Consider the following 25,511-nt stretch of genomic DNA (forward strand, 5'->3'; position numbering starts at 1 on the left):
GCCTGCAAAATTATATTGTGTGAGGTTTCCTCTCACTTTCCAACTTTGTCTCAAGCTCAACAGATGCCCATGTGTTGCAAATTCAATTGTAGAGAAAAATATGGCAGGGCAGGGCTAAGTTTGGTGGAGCCCTTAGCCTTTATCATTGGAGGATTGTATTGAGGAAGTCTTAAAACTAAGAATGAGAATCATATGTGGGATCTTAAACACCAACTTTTTGATAGGTTTTGGGCTGCTTGGGCATCCAATGGCATCTAAAATGGCATGTGCGCTTGTGGAGTGGCTGGCCTTCTTGTTGTACTCCTTGTATAGTTGTTGTATGTCTAGGGTTGACAACTTTTAATATACTATTACTATCTATATTACTTTAAAAGAGGGGTGGGGGGGGGGAGATATATATTTAGGGGGTGTTTGTTTCAAATCCTATAATTTTAGGATATGGATTTCACCATAGAATTTGAAATCCATAGGTAATTTGTTATGGGTTGGGATTCCTAAAACTTTGTTTGTTTCAACAATATTTTGGGATTTAGAATACTATAATTTGTAATATTTTTGTCTGCTTCAAACTTTTTGGAATTTAAAATCCTTAATTTGTCTAACACTTTTGAAATTCACCCCACATCCCACCCAAAAAAGAGGATTTCACAAATCCTTAAATATAATACGTTTTTATTATTTGGGGATTTGATATTCTAAAATTTGTTTTGAAACAAACAAGTTTTATGGAATTCTAAAACCCAAAAAAACCGACTTTTTAATCCTAGAATTTGAAATCCCACCCAAATGCCAATTTTTTTTTGAAACAAACACCCCCTAAGGATCTTTGAACTAACGATAAGAATCAAAACACATATTCTACATGATATTTTAAGGTTATTATTATTTCCTTACATTTATTGTATTATCATATCTTTTTATATGTTTATGATATAATGTAAAAGAAATTATGGATTCTTTATGTGTCGAACAACATATATTACATAAAAAATGGAACACGAAAAGCATATGCTGATCTTTTAAAATTTCACACAATCAACGGTCAAAAGATAGGAATACAAATTGGGGTCTCATCGAAGCAAGACGAGTCAAACAAAATGACCTGTAAATAAGAGAATAGGCAAGCTGCAATGCCCAAGTTGGTGGGCTCATTCATGGCCCAAGGGCCCCCCTGCACTAACTGTGAACGTCTTTACCCTACAACATGGACAGTATTCTAAAGCCCTGTGCTTATAGAATCAGGCCCAATATAAATTACACGCTTGCTTACTTCTCATTTAGCTACATACTATGTAATGATGTCACTGTTACGTAAAGTAGATGGCATTGAATGGCCAAGCTGAACGCTTTCTTGAATATTTGGTCTTGATTTCTAACGAGGTCCGCATATCCTCATTTATCTATACGGTTCAGATAGCAGATAAAGATCATACTATCCTCGCATAGCAAAATCATCCACATATTAACCTGCACTGTTCAATACACAAAAAGAATCAAAAGCAGAATACAAGCAAGAGGTTTTTTGGATGACTGTCAAATACATAGAAAATAGAATCCATAAAACCCAGCTCATGCCTTCATCCACAATTACGTAGGAAGACGTAATGTTATCAGAAAATTTGCATAACTACACAGACACTACCACTAAAACTATCATCTCCATCAGTGCTACTTCCAAGCCATCCATTAACTGCTACCTCTTCCACACTTTTACAACAGAAATCAGTAACATGTCCAATATTACCCATAAAGAGAGCTTTCAACCACAGAGCAAATGATAAAAGCTACCAGCAACTGAAAGTAATTTAAGAGGTACAGAGTTATTAAGCATTCGGAAACAAAGTTCAACAAACCGAGGGAAATTAGATGAGTCAGCGCCTGCTTGATATACTGAAGGAGCTAACTTTCATGGGAGTTGCGACCACCAATGGTGCCTCCGGGGAGTCAGTTACAGCAAACTTATCATGCATGAAGCGACTATCTACTATTGATTCGTCCTTGAGGACAACTCTATAGCAATAGCAGCTTTTCAAGCCTTCTTGGTTCTGATAGCACTCGTGCTTGCTGTTCTTTACTTGCTGAAAGTCCCAAATGACGCTAAATTTGCCCACTGTCGCAACGAGATGCCTCTCCTGCTTGCCATTTTCGGTAACCTGGTTGCAATGCGCACAAATTTCACTGAATTAATAAATAAAACATTTGATTTTGGAGAAGAAATACTCTAGCGCAAGTGACGGTTCACAGTTTCAGATGATCCACCGTATTGTCTTGTCAAATGAGATTCTAGGTTTTGAAAGCAACATAAATCACAGAAATGGAAATGACTTGCTACTGGGAGAAATTGAACTGCCTGGTTTCAAGACTTGTTAGTTTGCAATCAGATATCAGAAATGATCATAATAAAGAGGGGGGAATATAAGGTTTGGTGATGAATGTAAAAATTTCGAACTACTGAACCATTGAACTGCTCAGCCGAAGACAAGACAACTGTAGATAAAGAGTTGGTATGACTAAATCCATTTAAATCCTAGTTAGCTGCAGTCATAATTACTCCAATGTCAGTTTGTCTCTTCCTTTGTATCGATAGACCTATGTATTACTAGAGTATAGGATTGCTCTACTCTCTGATCTAATTGCGCAGTTCAAACCCACAAAAATTAATAATGCCAATATATTAACCAGCCCAAAATGTTGTACCATGTGCAGTACCTTACACGTGAAGTCTATGTATAATTTGGACAATACAAAGAAAACAAATCTTCTGCTAACATATACTCTTGTTGTATTGACCCAGGAATATCATACAGAGCAGAAATAACACAAGCTTCTTTAGTTCGAACTGACTTGATTAAGAAAGAAATAGAGTACACGTGAATCACGATACCTATTTCAGTCTGCATAGCAGTCTTATTCATCTGATCCATAAAATCTTATCAACATGGTTTTGAGCCATTTCATATGTAGGAAACAGATTGTACCAAACACAATCTAACAGTAATGAGGATCAGCCTATATATCTTTACGTGTTTGCCATAAGGACCTTGTTTTACTGCAATTTGCAACCTTATGATATTTGACCCATCCCCAATGACACAGCAATCATGCTCCAAGTTGATTGTTGCCTCTGGGAAAAAGAAGACCATAAGAACTGGAACTAAGATTGTAAGATGATCATCTCATTCTAATTATCAGAATTATTTTGATCCCAACTTTATATGTGCACAAACCAATTTGGAAGTCGGTTACTTAGAAGTAGAACACAGATCACACAAGTCAAATACCAAATCTGCCCCCAAGGTAAAGAGGACCTAAATTTACTGCAATTTGCAACCTGATGGTATTTGACTCATTGCCAAGAAACAGCACTCATGCTCCAAATATCACCTAAACATATTTTCGATTAGATCGTTGCCTCTGGGAAAAAGAAGACCCCAAAAACGAAAACTAAGATTCTAAGATGGTTGTCTTATTCTAATTATGAGGATTGCTTTGATACCAACTTTATCTGTAGACAAACCAATTTGAAAATGTGTTCTATTCGGTTACTTAGAACCCATAGATCACACAAGTCAAATAAAAATGTGTTCCATTCGGTTACTTAGAACCCATAGATCACACAAGTCAAATACCAAATCAGCCCCAAGAAGGAACAACCTGATTGCCCTGATTGCCTATCGCCTTGTACTCAGGAAATAAAATCCATACATTATCCATAACGTGTTTTATTATAGGATGCAATTCATTAATTCCTAGCCATGTCAACTGCATCCTGCCAACATCAACTTGCCCAGTTCGTAGCCAATGTCTAATGTGCTTTTATCTTAGATCAGTCAAGTACTACTTAAACCTGTTGTAACTTGTAAGCAACCTCTAAATTGTTGGCGATTCTTTAGTAAATATACCATAGTTGTTACTTCCATCTTTTTGGTCCGCAGGAAACAATGAGATGGGTCAGTCTGACTAAAATCTCAGTCTGACCAAAATCAACAACACCATATAAGTATCTTATGAAAGAGTTGACACAATGATCTCCTTCAGAAGTCAGATTCTCCACTTTCACATTGTCAGGTACATCCCTTGCTATCATTCTGATGTCTTGAGCTTTAGTTGTTAGATTAACAGAGACTATGCTAGAAAAGGAATGTAGACTCATACCTTATCCCCGTTGACGGCGACCTCCGACGAGGTCGAACAACGAAGACGAGCTCAGGTGAGCTCGCAGAGGGCTACAGGCGACCTCTTGATCAGCTGGCGAGTCGACACAGGCGAAGTCGACGACTAGGGCAGTTGGCGAGTCGACACAGGCGAAGTCCAATCGGGCGAACTCGAGCAGGCGGATTTGAAGATCTTTCTGGCGAAGTCAACGAGCCTGGTTGCAGGCGGGTTTGAGCTCGAAAAGGGACGTGCAGGCGAGCGTAGGGTTGAGCAGGAGAGATCGATGTTCGTCTCCCCCTTTTAGTTCGTCGCGTTTCTTCGCCTGCGCTGTTGGGAAACAGCTGGCGCAAGCTGGCTAGGGTTTCCCTATTTAAGGGAAACCCATGAGCAGCGAAATATGTGTGCGCAGCCCTGGATTTTTCTTCTCAACGACAACTCTTTGAGGCGGCGACCATTAAATCGAGCTCGAGATTTTCGGAGGAAAATCTCGTTCATTTAAGGAGTTCCTGTAGTGTTTTTTTTTTTTTGAGAGAGAGAGGAGATTTCACTGTTGTAAAATCTCGCGCCTTATTTTAACAACAGAGAATTTTATGTTGGTTCTTTTTGAGAGACCTCAAGTTGAGATCTACTCTATTACAAGCTTTGTAATCTTCTTTATATATAAAGGAAATTATTTGTGTGGCTCTCGAGGACGTAGGCAAGTTGTTGAACCTCGTTAAAACTCGATGTTCTTTGTTCTTATAATTATTTTTGATTTGGTGTGATTTCTTATTTCCATTGCTTAACACAAGATCCGGTAGGACAAATTTCGCAGAGGGTTCTTATTTGACAGGTGGTCGAATAGCTAATGAGCAGTTGTACCAACAGGTGGTAGCTTGAATCCCCAACAACTGGTATCAGAGCTCTTGTTCAGATCTGTGTGTAAGAAATGGTAGAAGAAGGTAAATCAAAAATTAAGAAGTTTGATAGATCAAACTTCGCCTACTGGAAGTCACAGATGGAGGACTATCTGTACCAGAAGGATTTTTACTGTCCGTTGATAGGTAAAACAAAAGGACAGAAGAAAGAAGAATCCGACGAGGACTGGAAAATATTGGATCGAAAAGCCTTGGGACAGGTCCGATTAGCCCTCGCAAAATCTGTAACACACAATATATTAAAGGAGAAGACGACAGTTGGGCTTATGAAAGCGCTCGCAACGATATACGAACAACCGTCAGCTGCAAATAAGGAGCATCTCGTCAAGACGTTATTCAACCTCAATATGGCAGAAGGATGTCCCTTCACAATGCATCTCAGCGATTTCAACACGATTGTTGATCAACTCGTCTCAGTCGACATCACGTTTGTGTGACCGCAATCAGCAACTCGACAGGGAAGGAGAAATTAAAGCTGAAGGAGGTGATAGCTATGATTCTATCAGAGGAGGTTAGAAGAAAATCGAATGAATCAGAAGGTTCGGGTTCAGTCCTAAGCCTCGAGCAGAGAGACAGAAGCCATAATAGAGGGAACCAAAACAGGAATCGATCGAAATCGAAGAAGAAAATGTCAAACTCGAAGGTGAGACCTATCAAGGGGATATGTTGGAATTGTGGCCAAGAGGGCCACATGTCTTCTACCTGTAAAGCACCGAAGAAAAATAAGCAGGAGGCTCATATTGTGCAAGATACGCTGATTCTCGCTATGGATAGCGATTCTGGCTCATGGGTCATTGATTCGGGAGCCTCATTACACGCCACTGCTAATAGAAAGCAATTTTAGAACTATGTAGCAGGGGACTTTGGGAAAATATAATTAGGGGACAATGAACCTTGTAGTTGTAGACGTCAAAAATGCTTACAGACATCCAAATATCACTCAAGACAAAGAGAAGGTGATAAACATCAGTATCTAAGTCATGGGAGATCATACAAGCCCAAAGGAAGCAAAAGGATCTGTGAATCAACATAAAACAATGTGAATTCACAGAACAATGCAAACTACAGCGTGTGGGCGCGGCAGCTCATGGTGCCGCGGCTACAGCGCGGCAGCTCATAGTGCCGCGGCTAAGACGCGGCAGTTCATAGTGCCGCGGCTTGGGCGCGGCAATCCATGGTGCCGCGGCTACTATAGGGGATGCTACAGCGGTTACGAGGTAGTTATGTGATGATTATGTGAAGTCTACGTGGCGGCGTATCAGAAATAGAACGTGTGCTGACGTGTACAAGCAGTTAAACCACGAAAAAGGTGGTTAAAAGTCGTGGGAGGACAGTTTCAAGCACGATGGAACGTGCTGGTAACTGCCCCTGTGGCCGCTGCAGTTCATGCTGCCGCGCCAATAGCCGCTGCAGTCCGGGATGTCGCGGTCAAAGGGATAGTCGTTGATCGGCTATTTCTTCAGTTATTGTCCAAGGAGGCTATAAATACCCCCCTATGGACATCATTGACGGGGGGCTGAGCATTTTCCAGAGAGATTAGAGCAGAGAGCCTTGAGTTTTGGTGAATTAGAGCAAGAGAGAGAGTCTTCCTTCTTCACAAACATCCTCAAGAAGCTTCTAGCGAGTCCTAGAGATCTAAGCTCAGACTTGATCTTTGGAAGAGTGAACATCTTACATCGATAAGATATTCGCTTCAAATTCTTACTTCGATAAACGAAGGAAGAATCATTAAACCCCTCACGGTTCAATCAGAATCTGTGATTTGGTGGTCCACGAGTCAAAGCGCTCCCGGCACAGGCAAAGATCCCACGCAAGCAGCGATCCAAACAACGGTCCTGCGTTTGTTTCTCAAGAGTTGTAATTTTCCTTTTGTTGTGTAAAAGAAGTCTTATAAAAAGACTATTTCTTTTGAATTTATTGTAATCGACCGAAGATATAATGAATTCCACAACGAAACCAACTTTTGACCCAAACAAGCTGGCGACCACAGTGGGAGCCAACGGTCTCGCTGCCGAGACCGTCGTGTCGCAGCCGATCAAGATTCCAGTTGAATCCATGGTCGAATACGAATTCGACCAGACCAAGTTTGAGGAATATCTCTCATCATCCTCTTCAAGATCTTCATTATCTCGCAAGTACAAGAGGATCTCACAATTGAGGAAGAGTTGCATGCCAAAGAAGGCACAAAATGAAGACTCTCGCTTGATTGTTGCTGAGAATTTCACTCGCAACACCTCTGCTCAAAATGGCTCTTATCTAATTGAAGAGTCATCGAATCAAAGCCCGACGACATTGACGAAAAGAGCTCGTCAGAGACAGCGTCAGCGTCTTGCTCGTCAAATAGCTAAGGCATTTGAACAAACCGACGGAGTTCGTTATTATGCGGACTTAGAGTCGAGGAAACAACAAGTGGTTCGTTCAACGCAACGACGAACTACTCACGTTTCTGCACAATTCACAACGGAGGAATGGACACTCGTCAAAAGGGCTCGTTCGACCCTCAAAGAACGAATACAAAAGCGTCTTGCAAATACTGCTCATGCCCGTTCTCTCTTACAACAAAGACGAGAAAGAAACAAAGAAACTAATGCCCATGCTCTCTCACAACAAAGACGAGAAAAGAGAAAGGAAATGGTGACCAAAGAATCACCAAAACTTCGTCAAGTTTGGATTCCAAGGTCTGGACTTATGCAAAATCAGCATTCGGAGCCCGTTAAGACTCCATACCCACAAGGGGGTGGTTCTAAACGTGCGACTCCCGACATAACCTTGGATCGCTTAAAGACAAAAATAAATTGTCCTGAGAATGCCAACAAGGTTTTATACTCCCAGAAGAAGACGCATTCACCAAATGATATCGTCATACCTGGGAGATCATACCAACAGACGATACGATTTTTTGGCAATCATACCGATGAATCGTATTATCAAGTTGAGGTTGTGAATAATTTTCGAAAGAGAGTTATTCGAGAGATAAACTCTCGTTGTTCCTGTGCACGACTCGTCAAAACAGCATTATCAGAATGTGACTGTTTCAAACGAGAAATCATCCCACGAAAAGTCTCTGCATTATCAAAGCCTAAGCTGAGACATTTCCGCAAAAGAAAATCAGCTGCCCAAAATGATGAATTCCCTGAAGTCACCATCAACGTAGCTGATAGAAGAAAGTCTAAACAGCATTCAAGTGACTCAAATCCCGACTTTTCCCCGAAAGGAAAAGTCAATCCAAGAATTGCTCAAAGGATGTCTCGACTCCAATTAGGAGCTATCAGACGCAGAGACTACAAGAGAATGCAAGAAGGAATGTCCTCGGAGGATGAATTCTCGGACACTTATTCTGCAATCGCTTCTGATGATACAATGTCTAGCACAGGACAAATCAGAGAAGTATTCACAATCACTGCTGATCAGTTCACTCAAATACTTCAGGAAGCTCTAGCCAAACAACGTGAAGAAATTAGAGCTGAAGTGAAGACAGAAATGAAGTTGGCTATCCAACAAATGAGAGAACTGTTAACTCAACAGCCTCAACCTCCTGAGTCCAATCAGCGACTTGAATCCAGCCACCACACTCGGAATGTTGTAGAGGACAGTGATCCAGAGGTGGATGAAGTCATTATGGCTGATACACCTCCCAATGACAATAACGCTGGGGGTGGTTTAACGGATCCTCCCAATAACGATATTGGGGGTGGTTCAATAGCACCTCTCACTGGGGGTGGTCCAATTATCTTTACTCGACATCATTCAGAAAGAAATGAAGACGATGACGGGAAAATGCAAAAACTTGAAGACAAAATCAATGCTTTGATGACGGCTCAAGAAGTTAAGAAGACGGGTATTCCATGTCCTTATCCGAGGGAATGGGATTCAATACCATACCCGACCAAATTCAATCTGATTAACTTCACACCGTTTGAAGGGAAGAGTTCGCCGATTCAACACTTGATTTATTTCAAGTCTCATTTGGGCATAATCTCTGGAAACGAGGCCTTAATGATCCGGTCATTCGTTGGCACCCTTCGTGGGCCCGCCTTCGATTGGTACCGACGGCTCAAGCCAGGGAGCATCAATTGCTGGGATGACATGGAAAGTTTGTTCCTCAGCAACTTCTTCGATGATGACACCGAAGTGTCAATCGGAACTCTTTTGGATGAGAAGCAAAAAGACGGAGAGTCAGTCGACAATTTTGTCAAGCGTTTCCGTAACATGGCGATGAATTGCAGAGATCCTATTACAGAGGAGTTCATCCTGCAAACATGCCACAATAACCTCTCCATCGATGTCCTGGAAGCTCTGGGGGTCGTGCCATCCACAACTTGGAAGGAGTTAAAATCTCGGGGTGAACAAGCTGAGCACTTTCTTAAAAGAAAGAAAGCTGAGAGAGGCCAACCAATGACATCTGCAATCATTGAGAATGCGACTCTCGATCCGAGGTTTCAAAAGGAATATTCTTTCGAAGATGATGAAGCTCCAGCCATCTCAGAACTCCCACTTGGTCAAACCTTACTACAGTTAGGACCACAACCAAAATCTCCTTTCGATTCATTTTTTGCGAACGAAGGGTCCACTTTTGAATTGAGTAATCAAACCTTATGACAGTTAGGATTATTCAAACCAATCCAGATTCTCTAAGTGGAGATCCCACTTTGAGTTTCTTTACTCCAGGAGATAGAATATAAAATTCTTTCTCTCCGATTTTGGGTTTATCTCTACCAACAAACAAGAGACCAGGAGATAGAATATAAAATTCTTCCTCTCCATCATCGGGTTCATCTCTACCAACAAACAAGAGACCAGGAGATAGAATATAAAATTCTTCCTCTCCATCATCGGGTTCATCTCTACCAACAAACAAGAGACCAGGAGATAGAATATAAAATTCTTCCTCTCCATCATCGGGTTCATCTCTACCAACAAACAAGAGACCAGGAGATAGAATATAAAATTCTTCCTCTCCATCATCGGGTTCATCTCTACCAACAAACAAGAGACCAGGAGATAGAATATAAAATTCTTCCTCTCCATCATCGGGTTCATCTCTACCAACAAACAAGAGACCAGGAGACAGAATATAAAATTCTTCCTCTCCATTATCGGGTTCATCTCTACCAACAAACAAGAGACCAGAATACTCCAATAGGTATACGAGTCTAAACTATTTCCCTAATCTCAACAGGAAGTTTCTGGAGAATATTACTCAAAATATTCTTAAGAATAACCTGATTACCTCCCAACGGGTATATGAGGTTACACTATTTCCCGAACACTCCAATAGAGCATATGAGTATAAACTATTTCTCTATTCTTCGACGGCAGTTCAAATTCAAGACTTCGACAACGGTCACGCGATAAACGCAGCACCGGAGGAATTTTAGCTATTCTACAAAGCGCTGAATAGGCTAAAAGATGAAGAAGTCAAGGATTGAAGCCATTCACAAACCGTTCTACGCAATTTCCTCAACCAAGTACTAAAGAAATTGCAAGGAAAACTTATCATATCCAAAGTGTCCCAGACTCCTCTTCAAAATGATGAGTCTGTGATACTTTGGAGGGGGTATCTGTAGACGTCAAAAATGCTTACAGACATCCAAATATCACTCAAGACAAAGAGAAGGTGATAAACATCAGTATCTAAGTCATGGGAGATCATACAAGCCCAAAGGAAGCAAAAGGATCTGTGAATCAACATAAAACAATGTGAATTCACAGAACAATGCAAACTACAGCGTGTGGGCGCGGCAGCTCATGGTGCCGCGGCTACAGCGCGGCAGCTCATAGTGCCGCGGCTAAGACGCGGCAGTTCATAGTGCCGCGGCTTGGGCGCGGCAATCCATGGTGCCGCGGCTACTATAGGGGATGCTACAGCGGTTACGAGGTAGTTATGTGATGATTATGTGAAGTCTACGTGGCGGCGTATCAGAAATAGAACGTGTGCTGACGTGTACAAGCAGTTAAACCACGAAAAAGGTGGTTAAAAGTCGTGGGAGGACAGTTTCAAGCACGATGGAACGTGCTGGTAACTGCCCCTGTAGCCGCTGCAGTCCATGCTGCCGCGCCAATAGCCGCTGCAGTCCGGGATGTCGCGGTCAAAGGGATAGTTGTTGATCGGCTATTTCTTCAGTTATTGTCCAAGGAGGCTATAAATACCCCCCTATGGACATCATTGACGGGGGGCTGAGCATTTTCCAGAGAGATTAGAGCAGAGAGCCTTGAGTTTTGGTGAATTAGAGCAAGAGAGAGAGTCTTCCTTCTTCACAAACATCCTCAAGAAGCTTCTAGCGAGTCCTAGAGATCTAAGCTCAGACTTGATCTTTGGAAGAGTGAACATCTTACATCGATAAGATATTCGCTTCAAATTCTTACTTCGATAAACGAAGGAAGAATCATTAAACCCCTCACGGTTCAATCAGAATCTGTGATTCGGTGGTCCACGAGTCAAAGCGCTCCCGGCACAGGCAAAGATCCCACGCAAGCAGCGATCCAAACAACGGTCCTGCGTTTGTTTCTCAAGAGTTGTAATTTTCCTTTTGTTGTGTAAAAGAAGTCTTATAAAAAGACTATTTCTTTTGAATTTATTGTAATCGACCGAAGATATAATGAATTCCACAACGAAACCAACTTTTGACGCAAACAGTAGTGTCATTGGAAGAGGCGATGTGCAAATACAGTTGAAGAGCTTCAAGTGGTCGCTGAAGAATGTCAGACACGTACCGAAGTTGAAGAGGAATCTTATTTCAGTTGGTCAACTTGAAACAGAAGGCTATGTTACAACATTCACCGGAGATTCGTGGAAAATCTCCAGCGATACAATGGTGGTTGCCAGTGACAACAAGACCGGTGCCCTCTACCTAACCTCACACGCGTGACACCCTCGCGATTGCTGCAGGCAATGAGAGTGCAAATCTGTGTCATAATAGGCTGGGACACATGAGTGAGAATGATATGAAGATTCTACACTCAGAAAGGAAGCTAACCAGCATCGATTTGGTGAAAGTCGGTGTTTGTGAAGACTGCATTTTCGGGAAACAGAAGAGAGATAGTTTTCTAAAAGGTGGAAGACCACCTAAAGCTCACAAGCTAGAGCTTGTTCATACAGATGTATGGGGTCCAGCTAGCGTGTCTTCTCTTGATGGTTCGACGTACTACGTCACCTTTATCGACGATCACTCGAGGAAGGTGTGAGTATACTTCATGAAGCACAAGTCAGAGGTGTTCAGCATCTTCAAGAAGTGGAATGCCATTGTGGAGAATGAGACAGATCTGAAAGTGAAGTGTCTGAGATCAGACAATGGTGAAGAATATGAACTTAAGGAGTTCAAGAAGTTCTATGCTCTGAACGGGATTTGTTTGGAAAGGACTACTCCAGGGCATGGTTTTAAATATCGACTGATAATCCGATATTATCGCCGAGTTATCAGATTTGGGAGCTTTCCGCTTGAATAAGTAGGATTTTTTTATCGGTTATCGTTTTTTGAGGTTTATCGGCGAGTTATCGGCGACAAAGGCACTTATCGGCCGATAAGTAGGCTCTAAATATCGGTTTTATCGACTGATAAGTAGGATTTAAGAGCTTTTACTTTCTTTTGAATTTTCTCTTTGAATGTTTACAAATTATGAACTATTTGTTGTTTTTGGAACTTGGTTGATTGGTGATTAACTTATGTTTGTTTATGGATATTGATAATGGCTCATAACTACTAAATATCAACTTAGTAAGTTAGTTTATGAATCTCATGATTAAATAATAATTATGTAGATGCGTAAAGGATTCTTCATTCTTGATGTTATCTTATTATTTGCTTGTTTATTATTCTATTTTGACTAACATTATATTTTTTTTCAAGATTATGTTTGTTTATTATTTACTAATATATTACTTCGATAAATACTACTTATCCCCGATATATCCCGGATTTTCGCTATCCGATAAGGATTTTGACCGTCCGATAAATCCCCGATAACCGACATTTAAAACCTTGCTGCAGGGACGCACAACAGAATGATAACAGAAAAAATGAACAGAACGCTGACAGAGCGTGCGATGAGCATGCGTCTACATGCAGGTCTACCAAAAACTTTTTGGGCGGACACGGTGCATACAGCAGCGTACCTGATAAATCACGGGTCATCAGTTCCACTGAACTTTGGGATTCCTGAAGAGGTTTGGAGTGATAAGAAGGTTAATCTCTCACACTTGAGAGTCTTTGGTTGTGTGGTATATGTCCATATCAGTGATCATATCAGGGACAAGCTAAAAGCTAAGTCACTGAAGTGTACATTCATTGGATACGACATTGATGAGTTCGGGTATCGTCTTTGGGATGAGAAGAACAGGAAGATCATCAGGAGCCTAGACATCATATTCAATGAGGAAGTGATGTACAAGGACAGTAACGATGCCAAGGTGGGCCAAAGCAGTGGGAGCAGCACTGTAGATGCGAGCGTATCCGAATACATGGATTTGAAGGAACTTTCAGATGGGGAAGATAAAGTTAATTCTGACCAAAGAACGGCGGAGACTCCGGGTGCAGAACTGACTACCCAGGGCGAAGAACTTAGGAGGTTATCCAGGGTACCCAAACCGAATCTCAGATATCTCTCATCACTAGACTACCTATTTTTGACAGATAACGGAGAACCAGAATGCTATGAGGAGGCTACGCAAGTGAGTGAATCTCAGCAGTGGAAGCATGCAATGCAAGAAGAGATGGATTCTCTCCACTCGAACGAGACATGGGAGTTAGCTCAGCTACCTGCACAGAAGAAGGCCTTATATAACAAGTGGGTTTACCGAGTCAAACAGGAGAGTGATGAAAGGAAGAGATACAAGGCCAGATTAGTCGTGAAGGGGTTCTAACAACAGGAAGGAGTGGATTATACGAAGATATTTTCCCCCGTTGTGAAGCTCATAACCATTAGGGTGGTATTGAGCTTGGTAGCTGCTAAAAATTTCTACCTTGAGCAGTTAGATATGAAGACTACCTTTCTTCATGGCGATTTAGATGAAGAAATCTACATGAAGCAACATGTTGGCTTCATTAAGGAAGGAAAGAAAGAGATGGTGTGTAGGCTCAAGAGAAATCTACATGAAGCAACATGTTGGCTTCATTAAGGAAGGAAAGAAAGAGATGGTGTGTAGGCTCAAGAAGAGCTTATACGGATTGAAACAGGGGCTTCATTAAGGAAGGAAAGAAAGAGATGGTGTGTAGGCTCAAGAAGAGCTTATACGGATTGAAACAGGTTCCAAGACAGTGGTATAAGAAGTTCGATAACTTCATGCAAAGCAATGGTTATGGCAGAGATGCAATTCAGATCATTGCTGTTACTTCAAAAGGTTCGTGTCCAGCTATATCGTGTTATTATTGTATATTAATGACATGTTAGTTGCAGGATCGTGTTTACAGGAGATAAACAAGCTAAAGAAGCAGTTAGTAAAATAGTTTGCCATGAAAGATCTGGGTGTAACAAAGCATATTCTTAGGATACGAATCAGCCGAGATGCGGCTGACGGGACGCTAAAACTGAGTCAGTCTGAATACATTGAGAAAGTACTTTAGAGATTCAATATGCAGAATGTTAAGGTCGTTAGCCGCTCCTTGGAAGCCGATTCAAGTTATCTGGTGAGCAATCACCCAAGACTGATGCAGAGAAAGAGCGAGCACATGAGAAAGGTGCCCTATTCATCAGCCATTGGTAGTCTGATGTACGCAATGGTTTGCACGAGGCCGAATATTGCCCATACAGTGAGAGTTGTGAGCAGGTTGCAAGCAACCCAGAGAAGCAGCATTGGAAGGTCGTGAAGTGGATATTACGATATCTGAGAGGGACCACGAATATGCCACTATGTTTCGGGAGAAAAGAATTGGTACTGTAGGGATATGTGGATGCGGATTTCGCTGGTGATCATGATACAAAACGAAGCACCACGGGGTATGTTTATACCTTAGGGTTGACAGCAATGCACTGGATCTCACGTTTACAGAAGATTGTGACGTTGTCCACAACTGAGGTAGAGTATGTCGTAGTGACCGAGGCGAGCAAGGAAATGAATTGGTTAACCGGATGCCTGAAAAAGTTGAGTCTGAAGCGGGGGAACGAATTTTTTTATTGTGATAGCCAGAGTGCTATACACCTTGCCAAGAACCCAGTGTTTCATGTCAGAACGAAGCACATCGAGTTACGCTACCGCTTCATACGCTCGATGATTAAGGACGAGAAGTTACAGTTGGAGAAGATTTTGGGGAGCCAAAATCCTACAGATATGTTGACTAAAGTAGTGATCATTCGGAAACTGGAGTTATGCGTAACTTTAGTTGGTCTTCATATGTAAGAGATGAGGGTGGAACCACACAAGAGAAGATGCTTGTAAAGAGAGCTTGCTGACAACGGTTTGGTCTCCAAGTGGAAGATTGTTGGAAAAGGAATGTAGACCCATACCTTATCCCCGTCGACGGCGACCTCTGGCGAGGTCGAACAGCGAAGACGAGCTCAGGCGAGCTCGCGGAGGGTTACAGGCGACCTCTTGATCAGCTGGCGAGTCGACACAGGCGAAGTCGAAGACTAGGGCAGTTAGCAAGTCGACACAGGCGAAGTTCAATCGGGCAAACTTGAGCAGGCGGATTTGAAGATCTTTCTGGCGAAGTCGACAAGCCTGGTTGTAGGCGGGTTTGAGCTCGAAAATGGACGTGCAGGCTAGCGTGGGGTTGAGTAGGAGAGATCGATGTTCGCCTCCCCCTTTTATTTCGTCCCTGCTGTTTCTTTGCCTGCGCTGTTGGGAAACAGCTGGCGCAAGCTGGCTAGGGTTTTCCTATTTAAGGGAAACCCATAAGCAGCGAAATATGTGTGCGCAACCCCGAATTTTTCTTCTCACCAACAACTCTTTGAGGCGCGGCTATTAAATCGAGCTCAAGATTTTCAGAGGAAAATCGCGTTCATTTAAGGAGTTCCTGTAGCATTTTTTTTAGAGAGAGAGAGGAGATTTCAGTGTTGTAAAATCTCGCGCCTTATTTAAACAACAGAGAGTTTTTCTGTTGTTTCTTTTTGAGAGACCTCAAGTTGAGATTTACTCTATTACAAGCTTTGTAATCTTCTTTATATATAAAGGAAATTATTTGTGTGGCTGCCGAGGACATAGGTAAGTTGCCGAACCTCGTTAAAACTCGGTGTTCTTTGTTCTTGCAATTATTTTTGATTTGGTGTGATTTCTTATTTCTATTACTTAACACAAGATCCGGTAGAACAAATTCCACCGAGGGTTCATATTTGACAGGTGATCGAATAGCTAAGGAGCAGTTGTACCAACATGTGGTAGCTTGAACCCCTAATAGACTCATCAATTATAATATTTTAAGAATGATCACCGTCAAAGAGAAAATTTCCAAACAATTTAAAAAGTTTAAAATACAGGATCACGATATCATATAATTAGCATCTGTAGATCAAGAAAGCTCTTGTAAAATCAATTTATCATGCAAAACCAGATTGTTATAGATTCATACAAGACAAATTGTCGGTTCTTGCTCACGCTTACTGTAACCAAATTGTCATAATCAAAATTTCATCCTAAAGGTATGTCATATTGAGTACCAAAAGGCTCAACTTTATCCTACATTATGAGCCTCGTTTATTAAGTAATGATAGAGAGATGGTTCATACTTCCACGAACCCAACAATGACACAATGGAGCCTAAAGAGTAAAGACAAATGTGTGGCACAAACATGATATGTAAGAAAACTAAATAGAACAAGATAACAAGCTTACACCACAGAATGCAAAGAAAACAGAATTAAGTTAAAAGTATCATTCTTGTTATAATTTATATCTTTTATAAAGATGTTAGCTAAATGTACTAGTTGCTGAATGGGCAAGCATATTCCTCCTTGATTTTATTGCATTCAAATCAAGCTTGCAAATTGGTTATATTTTTATATAAACACTTATATACATGCACCATGCTCCTTGGTTCCATGTGCTTAAGGTTGGATCCAGGACCAAACATCTTTATCTTACCCTCTAACACAAACTAATAGAACTTTTCAAATCTGGGGTATTGTCCAGTGAACCATGCCCCATACTCATTAAGAAAGGAAGTTTATTACAAGAAGATTTTCATTGTATAAGAATGCAAGTGTATATAATATAAGGACATGTGTGCGCACGCGCGTGCACACACCCCCGCACACCCACCCACATACAAAAGTGCGCACATGCACATACACACAGATCCTGAATCTATGATGGAACATGAGATGGTGTTTTAGTGGTCTAACCGAAGCAGTTTTTCGCCATTGGTATGCATCAAATTCATTTGCAGTGCAGCTTTTAAATGCACTTGCTTACAGAGTTCTGGAATAGAAGAAATCTTGTTCCCCGACTACAAGATTAGAACCCTGAGTTTAACCCATAAGAAGGTTCATAGAAACTCAATTTCATAAAAGGGAAATGGCATAGCTCAGTATACAAACTCCACCTTACTGGGTAGAATGACAATTTTAACCAATAGATGTATGAATTATGAAGCTATTTCTTTTTCAATATTTAGACTAGTAGGTTCTCCTCACATATGTCATGGTTCATGCTAAGTGGCCTCACACTGGAGTTGATGTCTCCAACATCAAGCCTAACTAGCTTAAGTCTTAAAGATCATAGTTATCCATCTTTAAAGTGTGAAAAAATGTGTAGGAAATTGTAGAGTAACGAATAAATAAATGTAAGAGGAAAGATCAACAGTAACTTTAATCCACGCCATGAAGTGGCCTGGTGGATGAAGCCCTTGACTGGTTGAACAAAATTTTATGTACAACCTTATTCATATGTACTAATAGATCATAATGAATCAATACCAGCAATAGCTTTCATAAATTGAGTTAGACTTTATTTACATGAACAAAGACAAATGTTTTCATGTAGTGTTTCGTAAAAGGTGGTAAGGTGTCCTGAGTGAGTGTCCGTGCTTCCTGAACTATCCTCGAAATGTCTAGAGACTAAATATAGTGTGTAACACATCAAGAAACTAAAATCTAAGTGTATTGCCACCATGAAGGGAATGTTCAAAACATACATTAGAAATTTCCTTATATCATTTCATTTTGTGGTACACATATTAGAAATTTCATTATATAACTTCAGAGTAAGCCAATATTCCAAATTTTTACGGAAGATATTCCCAGTCCGCTTACTTGTCATGTTCAACATCCATTTACCATCAGCTGGTTAAACTTCAAAATGAGTATTCTTGTTCTAAAATACGATTGACATATTACAAGGAAGAACTAAAGGCTTGCATAGGACAAATAATGGAGCATTAGACAAAATCATTCTCATGAAAATAATAAAAAAAATTCCATCCTTTATTCGCAGGAAAGAAAAAAAAAAGAAATGGCATCAAGAATGAAGACTATTTAGTAATAAAGTTATCAATCTGGTTCAAAATGATGATAGTTATGGTAACAAATACTATCATAAAATTGAATCATGTTATAATGGACATATGTCTATTTATAGGAACCTAAAACGTGTCATATGTGAGTAAATATTAAATAATGAGGCAAAATGAACTTTGAGTTTCTCACCCAGGAGAATTGCCCGCCACGGAACTTATTGTTTGCACCAGCCCGAAATGAATCCAATGGTGTAAGCTTCAACAACCTCGGAGCAGCAATTCGACTCCCCATCCTCCCACTAAATCCTGTCTTCTCCTTCCCATCCTTGTCCTTAAAGATTGTACATATAAGGATCAAATAAGTATCAGTCGTGCCCAAAATCCACTTCCCATCAAAAGTCACATCCACATGAGTAATAGGCGACCCAAGTCCTGGAAAAGCAGTCTTTGCCATCCTCATCGAGCTCTTTGAGTACAATCGAATCTTCCCATCAAGTGACCCAACCACCACTGACCCATCTCCCGTACTTGCAAAGCATTGGAAGTTGGTTCCTCTTGAAAACTGATGCCCTTGAGCCCAATTCAACACAGGTGATTCCATTGCACTTGCCATGTTCTGAACCATTCCTCTTCGATCTCTCATATCCCACCGACACAATCTATTATCATCCAATCCTAAGAAAGTAGACTCTGATGGGTCCAGTTGCGAGCCTTTACTATCATTAGTAATGTCTCTTATAGTGATATCAGCTCCATCTTTCTCAAACTTCCATTCAGTGACAAGCTTTCCAGTTTCGATATCGAGCTGGTGAACCCCAGTTGCATGCGGCTTTCCAGAATCAGCAGGGCTCATCAGCAGCATATTCGTCTCTGCCCTCATCAGCAAAGCCTTCTTCGGAGTAGAAAATGCAGGATTCAAGTTATTTGAGAACTTAACAGAAACCCCTTTTCCATGAACTCCATGGGCAAAATTCTTCACAACTTGAATCCCAGAATCCCCAACCAAGAAACTGTTATCAAGAGCACCGAGTGCAAGACTCTGAATCCCACCACCATGAGATTCTTCCTCAAATTCCTCCAAGACATCCTCTTTTTGCTCCGGTGTCCCCTTGAACTTATCGTCAGCATCCTCCCAGATCATGTCGTCGGCCGATTCAGGCTTCGCCCACGCCATGAAATCTTTCCCAAAAACCCTAACTTTATTCTCATCGTTGTCTTCAAACCCATAGGTGTTTTCAAAGAGGCATTTCTTGTATTGATGGTGGAACTCCTTGTAGCTCTCGATGTTAGAAAATTTAATGGCCCAGACACCTTCAGCGACGAAATCGACCCGTCTCTGATCGGGGAACGACTTCATCTGAAGGCCGGGGCCCACCTTGGCCTTGACCTTGGATCCGATCTTCAGGAACCAAGGAGAAGCCGAGGCGGATTCTTCTTCATCGTCGTCGTCGGAGTTCTCGTTGGGTTTGAAGAAGGAGAAGGAGGAGAGCTTGTCGGAGAGGATCCAACGGGCGCCGGCGGAGCTGCCGCCGACGTGGAGGTAGAGCTTGACGGCGCTAGGGTTGGGGTTAGGGTTTGGGGAGGAGAGGGATTTGGAGGAGTATTTGAGCTTGAGGGAGCGGAGGTGGGCGTCGATGGCGTCGAGGGAGGCCGGGCTTAGGGTTTCGGTCGGGGATCTGTTGGCGGAGGAGGCGGCGGGAGAATGGTAGGATTCTTCTTCCTCCTCTTGTTCTTGTTTTTGAGTACTTTGCTCGGATTCGGATTCGGATTCGAGCGGAAGAGATCAGCATCACGGCGTTGATTGCCGCCCATGCTAGAGAGCAGAGAGCATGGGGGGAGGGGGGAGGGAGAAATGGAGGGATTTGATAATCATGAAGTTGGTTGGTGAGCAGGGGGTGTTTTAGGCTAGTGGGGAGCGGCGTGGACGGCACAAGATGGCAGCCTTTTTGAGAGGGAAATGAGCGCGTCGGTGGATTTGGAAATGGGGAGACCTTAGGGCAATGTGGGCTATGGCTTCACCTTGCGTGAAAGTGGCGGAGTGGCTTCACCCTTGGTGAAAGTAAGAAACGTGTCACCTTGGTAACTGGGATACAGCGACGGAGTGAGATAAGAAACTCGGTTTCATTTTTCTACAATTGCGTATTTGTTCTTTTTTTTCCCGTCTATTCCTTTATCTATTCCTTTATACAAATAGGACGGTAAATGCTACAGTGGCATTTGCTGTAATATTATTACTGTAGCTAATAATTAATTTAAAATATTACTGTAACACACGGGTATACTGTAACATCTAAAAGGTACTGTAGCAGAGCGGGATACTGTAGCACTTTCAAAAATTCAAATCATGCCATATTAAAAAAAAGGATTACTGTAGCAAAAATAAAATAAAATACCGTGCTTTGCACGGACCGCAAACTAGTTCAATGTGGAATCGAATTTGAATCGAATCGATACTTTAATGCTCAGACCAACCTCCAAAAATATCCATCTGTAATGTGGGCGCTTGATCCAAACGATATGCCCAAAATATGCATACTAGTAATTAGCAAGAAATTTGAAAAATCACAGAGAGCTTATTAAATTCAAGAGTACAGTTAATAGTTCATATCCAAACTATTAGTTCAAAAGTACTCGCGTATTATTTTTATAGATTGTTTATAGTTGTAAATTTCGTTCAGGATTTCTCTCATCTCCAGAGCCTAGAAACCATAACTACTCAACCAAAAACACATAAAAATATTTTACTACCACAAGCCCAGCAAAGTACATGTTTGTCAAGGCGTAGCACTGCCTTGAATCCACATATTGTTCCAGCTTCTCACAATAAACATCCGGCAGCGGAAAGCATCATAATCAAAGTACGTCAAAAACAAGAAACACAATAAAAAGGCACAAATCAACCCCATCTTTATTTAATAATATTGTTTAGTGGGGGTAAGCGAGCAAGCAATCACCAACAACCATGCTGCAGTTGATTCAATCTTCATCATAGTTGCGGCGGTAGTGGTGGCGCTGCTTCTTCTCTTCATCATCTGAATCGTTGCGGCGGCGCTGCTTCTTTTCCTCATCATCTGAATCATCAGCACCCTGCAGCGTAAGCCAATGCAAGGATTAGCCAAATGATAAGAGCATCAGTTCAGGGAATAGGCCAGTGGTTCGGACATGCAAGACAATAATGGGCTAACGAAATCAAAATATAGATCTTATATTTCCTTTCTTACTCTTTTAGATGATTCAGGTGTGCGGGATGAGCTAGAATTCTTTTTTAAGCAAGAAAACCAACATGATCTAATTATGATCCGCCTTACCTCGGTTTACAACTGTAGAAGGCCTTGTATAGAGAAACCAAACAACTTTATCCATGGACCTACCGTCCCCTATTTAGAGTAGGATACAATCTCGTATCATGTCAAACTACACCCTATCAAACCACATTAAGTTACAAAGAATCAATAGCACATTCCCAACATCTCTATTGTTGATAGAAAGCAAGTTCAAATGAATTACAAATAATTAAGGTAACAGCGGTATTGCATTCAAAAAAGAAGTGAGAAATAATAGTAATGCAAAGAGCTATACACCAAAACAAACAAGAGGGCAACCCGAATCACAATCATGTGTCAGTCTGTATGACTGCACATACCTAGAAACATATTCTCCCTAATATATTTACAAGATATCAAATAATATATGTTCAGAAAAAAATGTGTACATGGCTATCCTAGCTTTTTAGTACAAGGACAGACCAAGCTTCCCAGTCAAATTTCTGATAATTATGAACTAAGCAGAAAGTTTTTTAAGCACCAAACCCAAACATAAAAAAATATAATACCTGTTCCTAAAAAAGGAGGAGGAGGTGGAGGAGGAGGAGGAGGAAGAAGAAGAAATAAATAGAAAGAAAAGGAGAGATAGATGTCCAGACTCCTGAGCATTACATGGAAACAGCCATGAAACTTAGTCCCATAAGGGGACAGAAAAAATAAACTTAGTCTAAGAGGTTGAACTGACATTTGCATTTGATGTAGGTTTTGTAATAGGAAATAGGAATTGATGATCATGGAGGTCTATATATCCATGACCGTCTGGTTAGTCCAGTTACCTTGTTTTGATAGTTTCTAACTAAATATACAACAGGATATTTATGATGAAAAAACTGATTAACACACTATGTCAATTTCCATCGCAAAAGTAAATATATTTATAAATATTACTACAGACCCTTACCATACAATGGGATAAACTTTATGTACACTACACAGGTAATCATGTCCATACATAACCAAGTACAAGCCCATCCTACAATATACATGGAGTTTTGAAATCTAACCACACTATTTTAATGATTATACAGGATTGCTATTTTTCAGGAATATTCTTCTTAAAAAAAGTTTATTTCAAAAAAACTACAATTACAATAGATTTCAGCCCATGTGTTTCAACCATGCCCATATGCACTACCTTTTACAAGTTTGTTGTGTCCTGTACCTGTACTATATCCATGCTGCAACTTACATACTGACATGGATTCATGGAAATTGTTCTTAATTTATGAACTTTTGAACATAACTTAAAGAGTGCAACAAAAAGATAAAATTTCCAACTCAACCTCTTCGTTGACTTGCATTTGCAAAAAGTAATGCTCTTTCATTGTCAAAGTAAGATCTTTTATGTTGGGTGTACCCCTTATATCAAGCTGGTTTGCAAGACTACACCCCAAAATCTCAATATTTACAAAAGTACCTCCGAACCATCAAATTTGGAAGGGGAAAAAACCCTCCAAGCCAACAAATCAACCTCGTTGGATATTGTCAGTTTGTTTGATATGTTTACATTGCATTAGCCTATCAAAGTTGATGATCTGTTGATATGGAGAATATATGTCTTCAAAATTGGTGACTAGGGGTAGTTTTGCAAATACTGAGATTTGGGGTAATTTGCAAAAACACATGATTTAAGAGGCTATACATACAAACAGCCCTTTTTGTAAAAGAGGATTTCGTGAACCTTAGAGCATTTATCCGGTCCCTAGGGCATGTGGAGTTCTCCAATAGACACTGGTCGATGATCAGGGGAAAGTAACCTTGGTGTAGTTGTCCCAACAAAAAATATTAGAACAAATATTAGGAAAGAGCAAGTGCTTTGAGTATCTAAAACATGTCCTAATCGAACTTAGAATTTATATATTAGTCCACTTGATAAACATGTTAAAAGTAAGTTGGTCACCTAGGCCTTTGAGATATTCGATAGTATAGTTGATCGTGTTTCACTATTTTAGCTAACGCAATTTAACATGAAACCAAAGTCAAAATGCAATTCCAACTAATTTTCTCCGTTTCTCTGTTCTTAATTAAGAACTCCATCGAGGTAAAACTACAATGCAAATAAATAAAATCCATAAGGAACCTGGCTACAATGCAAATTTAAGTATTTTTAAGTACTCGTATGGTTTGGTCAGTTTGGTGTTGTTCTTGAATGTCACCTGAATTTTACGTCGAGATCATGTTATGTTGGTTTATTTCTTGTCTCTTATGCTTGTGTACGTGTTGAGCATATGCAGCTTACAACCTGGATAGCATATATGTTATATGGAAGGAAATGATTTCACATATCTCTAAATCTAAGAATTTTGTTCTGAGATATGCTACCATGATATCTTACTCATTGTGTATTATTTTAGAAGTAGTTTTAATTTATACTACAAGTTTACAATTTCTAGAGTTAAAGCAAAAAAAAAAAAAACCATAAAAAAAACATAAGATGACACTATTGTAAGTGCAACAACATTAAAATATGTACATCTTTCAAATGAAAACTACTAGAAAAAGTTAACAATGTTATGAAACTAATGGTGTGTTTGGATGGAAGGTACAAGGTAAGAGAATTTGGGAGCTCGCTTTGTTTGGGAGTTTTTTCGAGAGGGGTAATATAAGGGAAGGAAGGTGAAATTCACATTAAAACATGATCATTTTATCCCCGCCCCACCCCTAAAATGGGGTATAGAGGAGGGAAAGGGAGGGGAAATAATTATAAAAGAAATTTGACCGTTTATCACTATGGATTAACAGCTGAGATTTGATTATAATACAGTTTCTTTCCCTTCCCTTCCCTCAGTTAAAACTCCCAAACATGATAAAATAAGTTTCCCTCCATTCTTTTTACTAGACTCCCAAACAAGATGTTATATTTTCCCTCCCTTCTCTACATTCCCTTTCTCTATTTTACCTTCCCTTCCCTTTCCCTAGTAAACTCCCAAACATACTCTAATGGAAACGGGAGATCAATCAAATAATTCAATTTGGACAAGTGCATTCGTCATTAAACCATCAACAATCATTATCAAATGAATAGTAAAGATTTATATGGATAAATCATAAATATAACAGTAAGTTCACAATTTAGAAATTCTAATGTTAGCTCATGAAGCACACACAAATTACTAAGGAAATATCTACTGCAATCAACATATACTGATATACTCTGGGGAAATGCAACATATCACAGTGGAATTAGAAAAAACCAATGATGAGATCTAAGAGGGTAGAAATCTTACATATTTCTTGCGACCATATCCACTCTGCTCCTCATCTCCACCTCCGTAGCTCGGCCTCTCATAGTTGCTCCTCCCTCCTCCATACCCAGACTCCTCCGTCTTCCTGTACCTCCCACCCTCATCGTCCTCCCCGTAGCTTGGCTTCCTATACTCACTCTCTTCCCCACCGTACCCATACTCGGGTTTCGGCCTTGAGTATCCAGATCCATATTTACTCTCTCCACCATCATATCCGGATCCATACTCCGGCTTCGGCTTTGAGTACCCGGACCCATACTCACTCTCTCCACCACCGTACCCATACTCTGGCTTCGGCTTGGAATACCCAGATCCATACTCGCTCTCTCCACCACTGTACCCATACTCTGGCTTTGGCTTGGAATGCCCGGATCCATACTCGCTCCCCTCACCATACCCGGATCCATACTCGGGTTTCGGCTTCGAATATCCGGATCCATACTCACTCTCTCCACCATACCCAGACCCATACTCGGGCTTCGGCTT

The 25,511-nt window shown here is 40.7% G+C and overlaps 2 protein-coding genes across 2 annotated transcripts in view; both read right to left on the reverse strand.

Annotated features, from left to right (window-relative positions):
• Nucleotides 1,519–20,269, reverse strand: LOC109840504 (protein CYPRO4-like). The gene is given in 3 exon segments (XM_020409173.1): nt 1,519–2,153; nt 18,648–20,219; nt 20,222–20,269. Coding segments are annotated over 3 exon segments (1,902 nt in total). The 3' UTR covers nt 1,519–1,871.
• Nucleotides 21,171–25,511, reverse strand: part of LOC109842296 (uncharacterized protein At5g39570-like) — a 5,357-nt gene continuing 1,016 nt past the window's right edge. The window contains 2 exon segments of the mRNA XM_020411194.1: nt 21,171–21,544; nt 25,008–25,508. Of these exon segments, the coding sequence (XP_020266783.1) occupies nt 21,434–21,544; nt 25,008–25,508 (612 nt within the window). The 3' untranslated portion in view covers nt 21,171–21,433.

This window comes from Asparagus officinalis, chromosome 5 (genome assembly GCF_001876935.1).
Source record: "Asparagus officinalis chromosome 5, Aspof.V1, whole genome shotgun sequence".
Taxonomy (NCBI): domain Eukaryota; kingdom Viridiplantae; phylum Streptophyta; class Magnoliopsida; order Asparagales; family Asparagaceae; genus Asparagus; species Asparagus officinalis.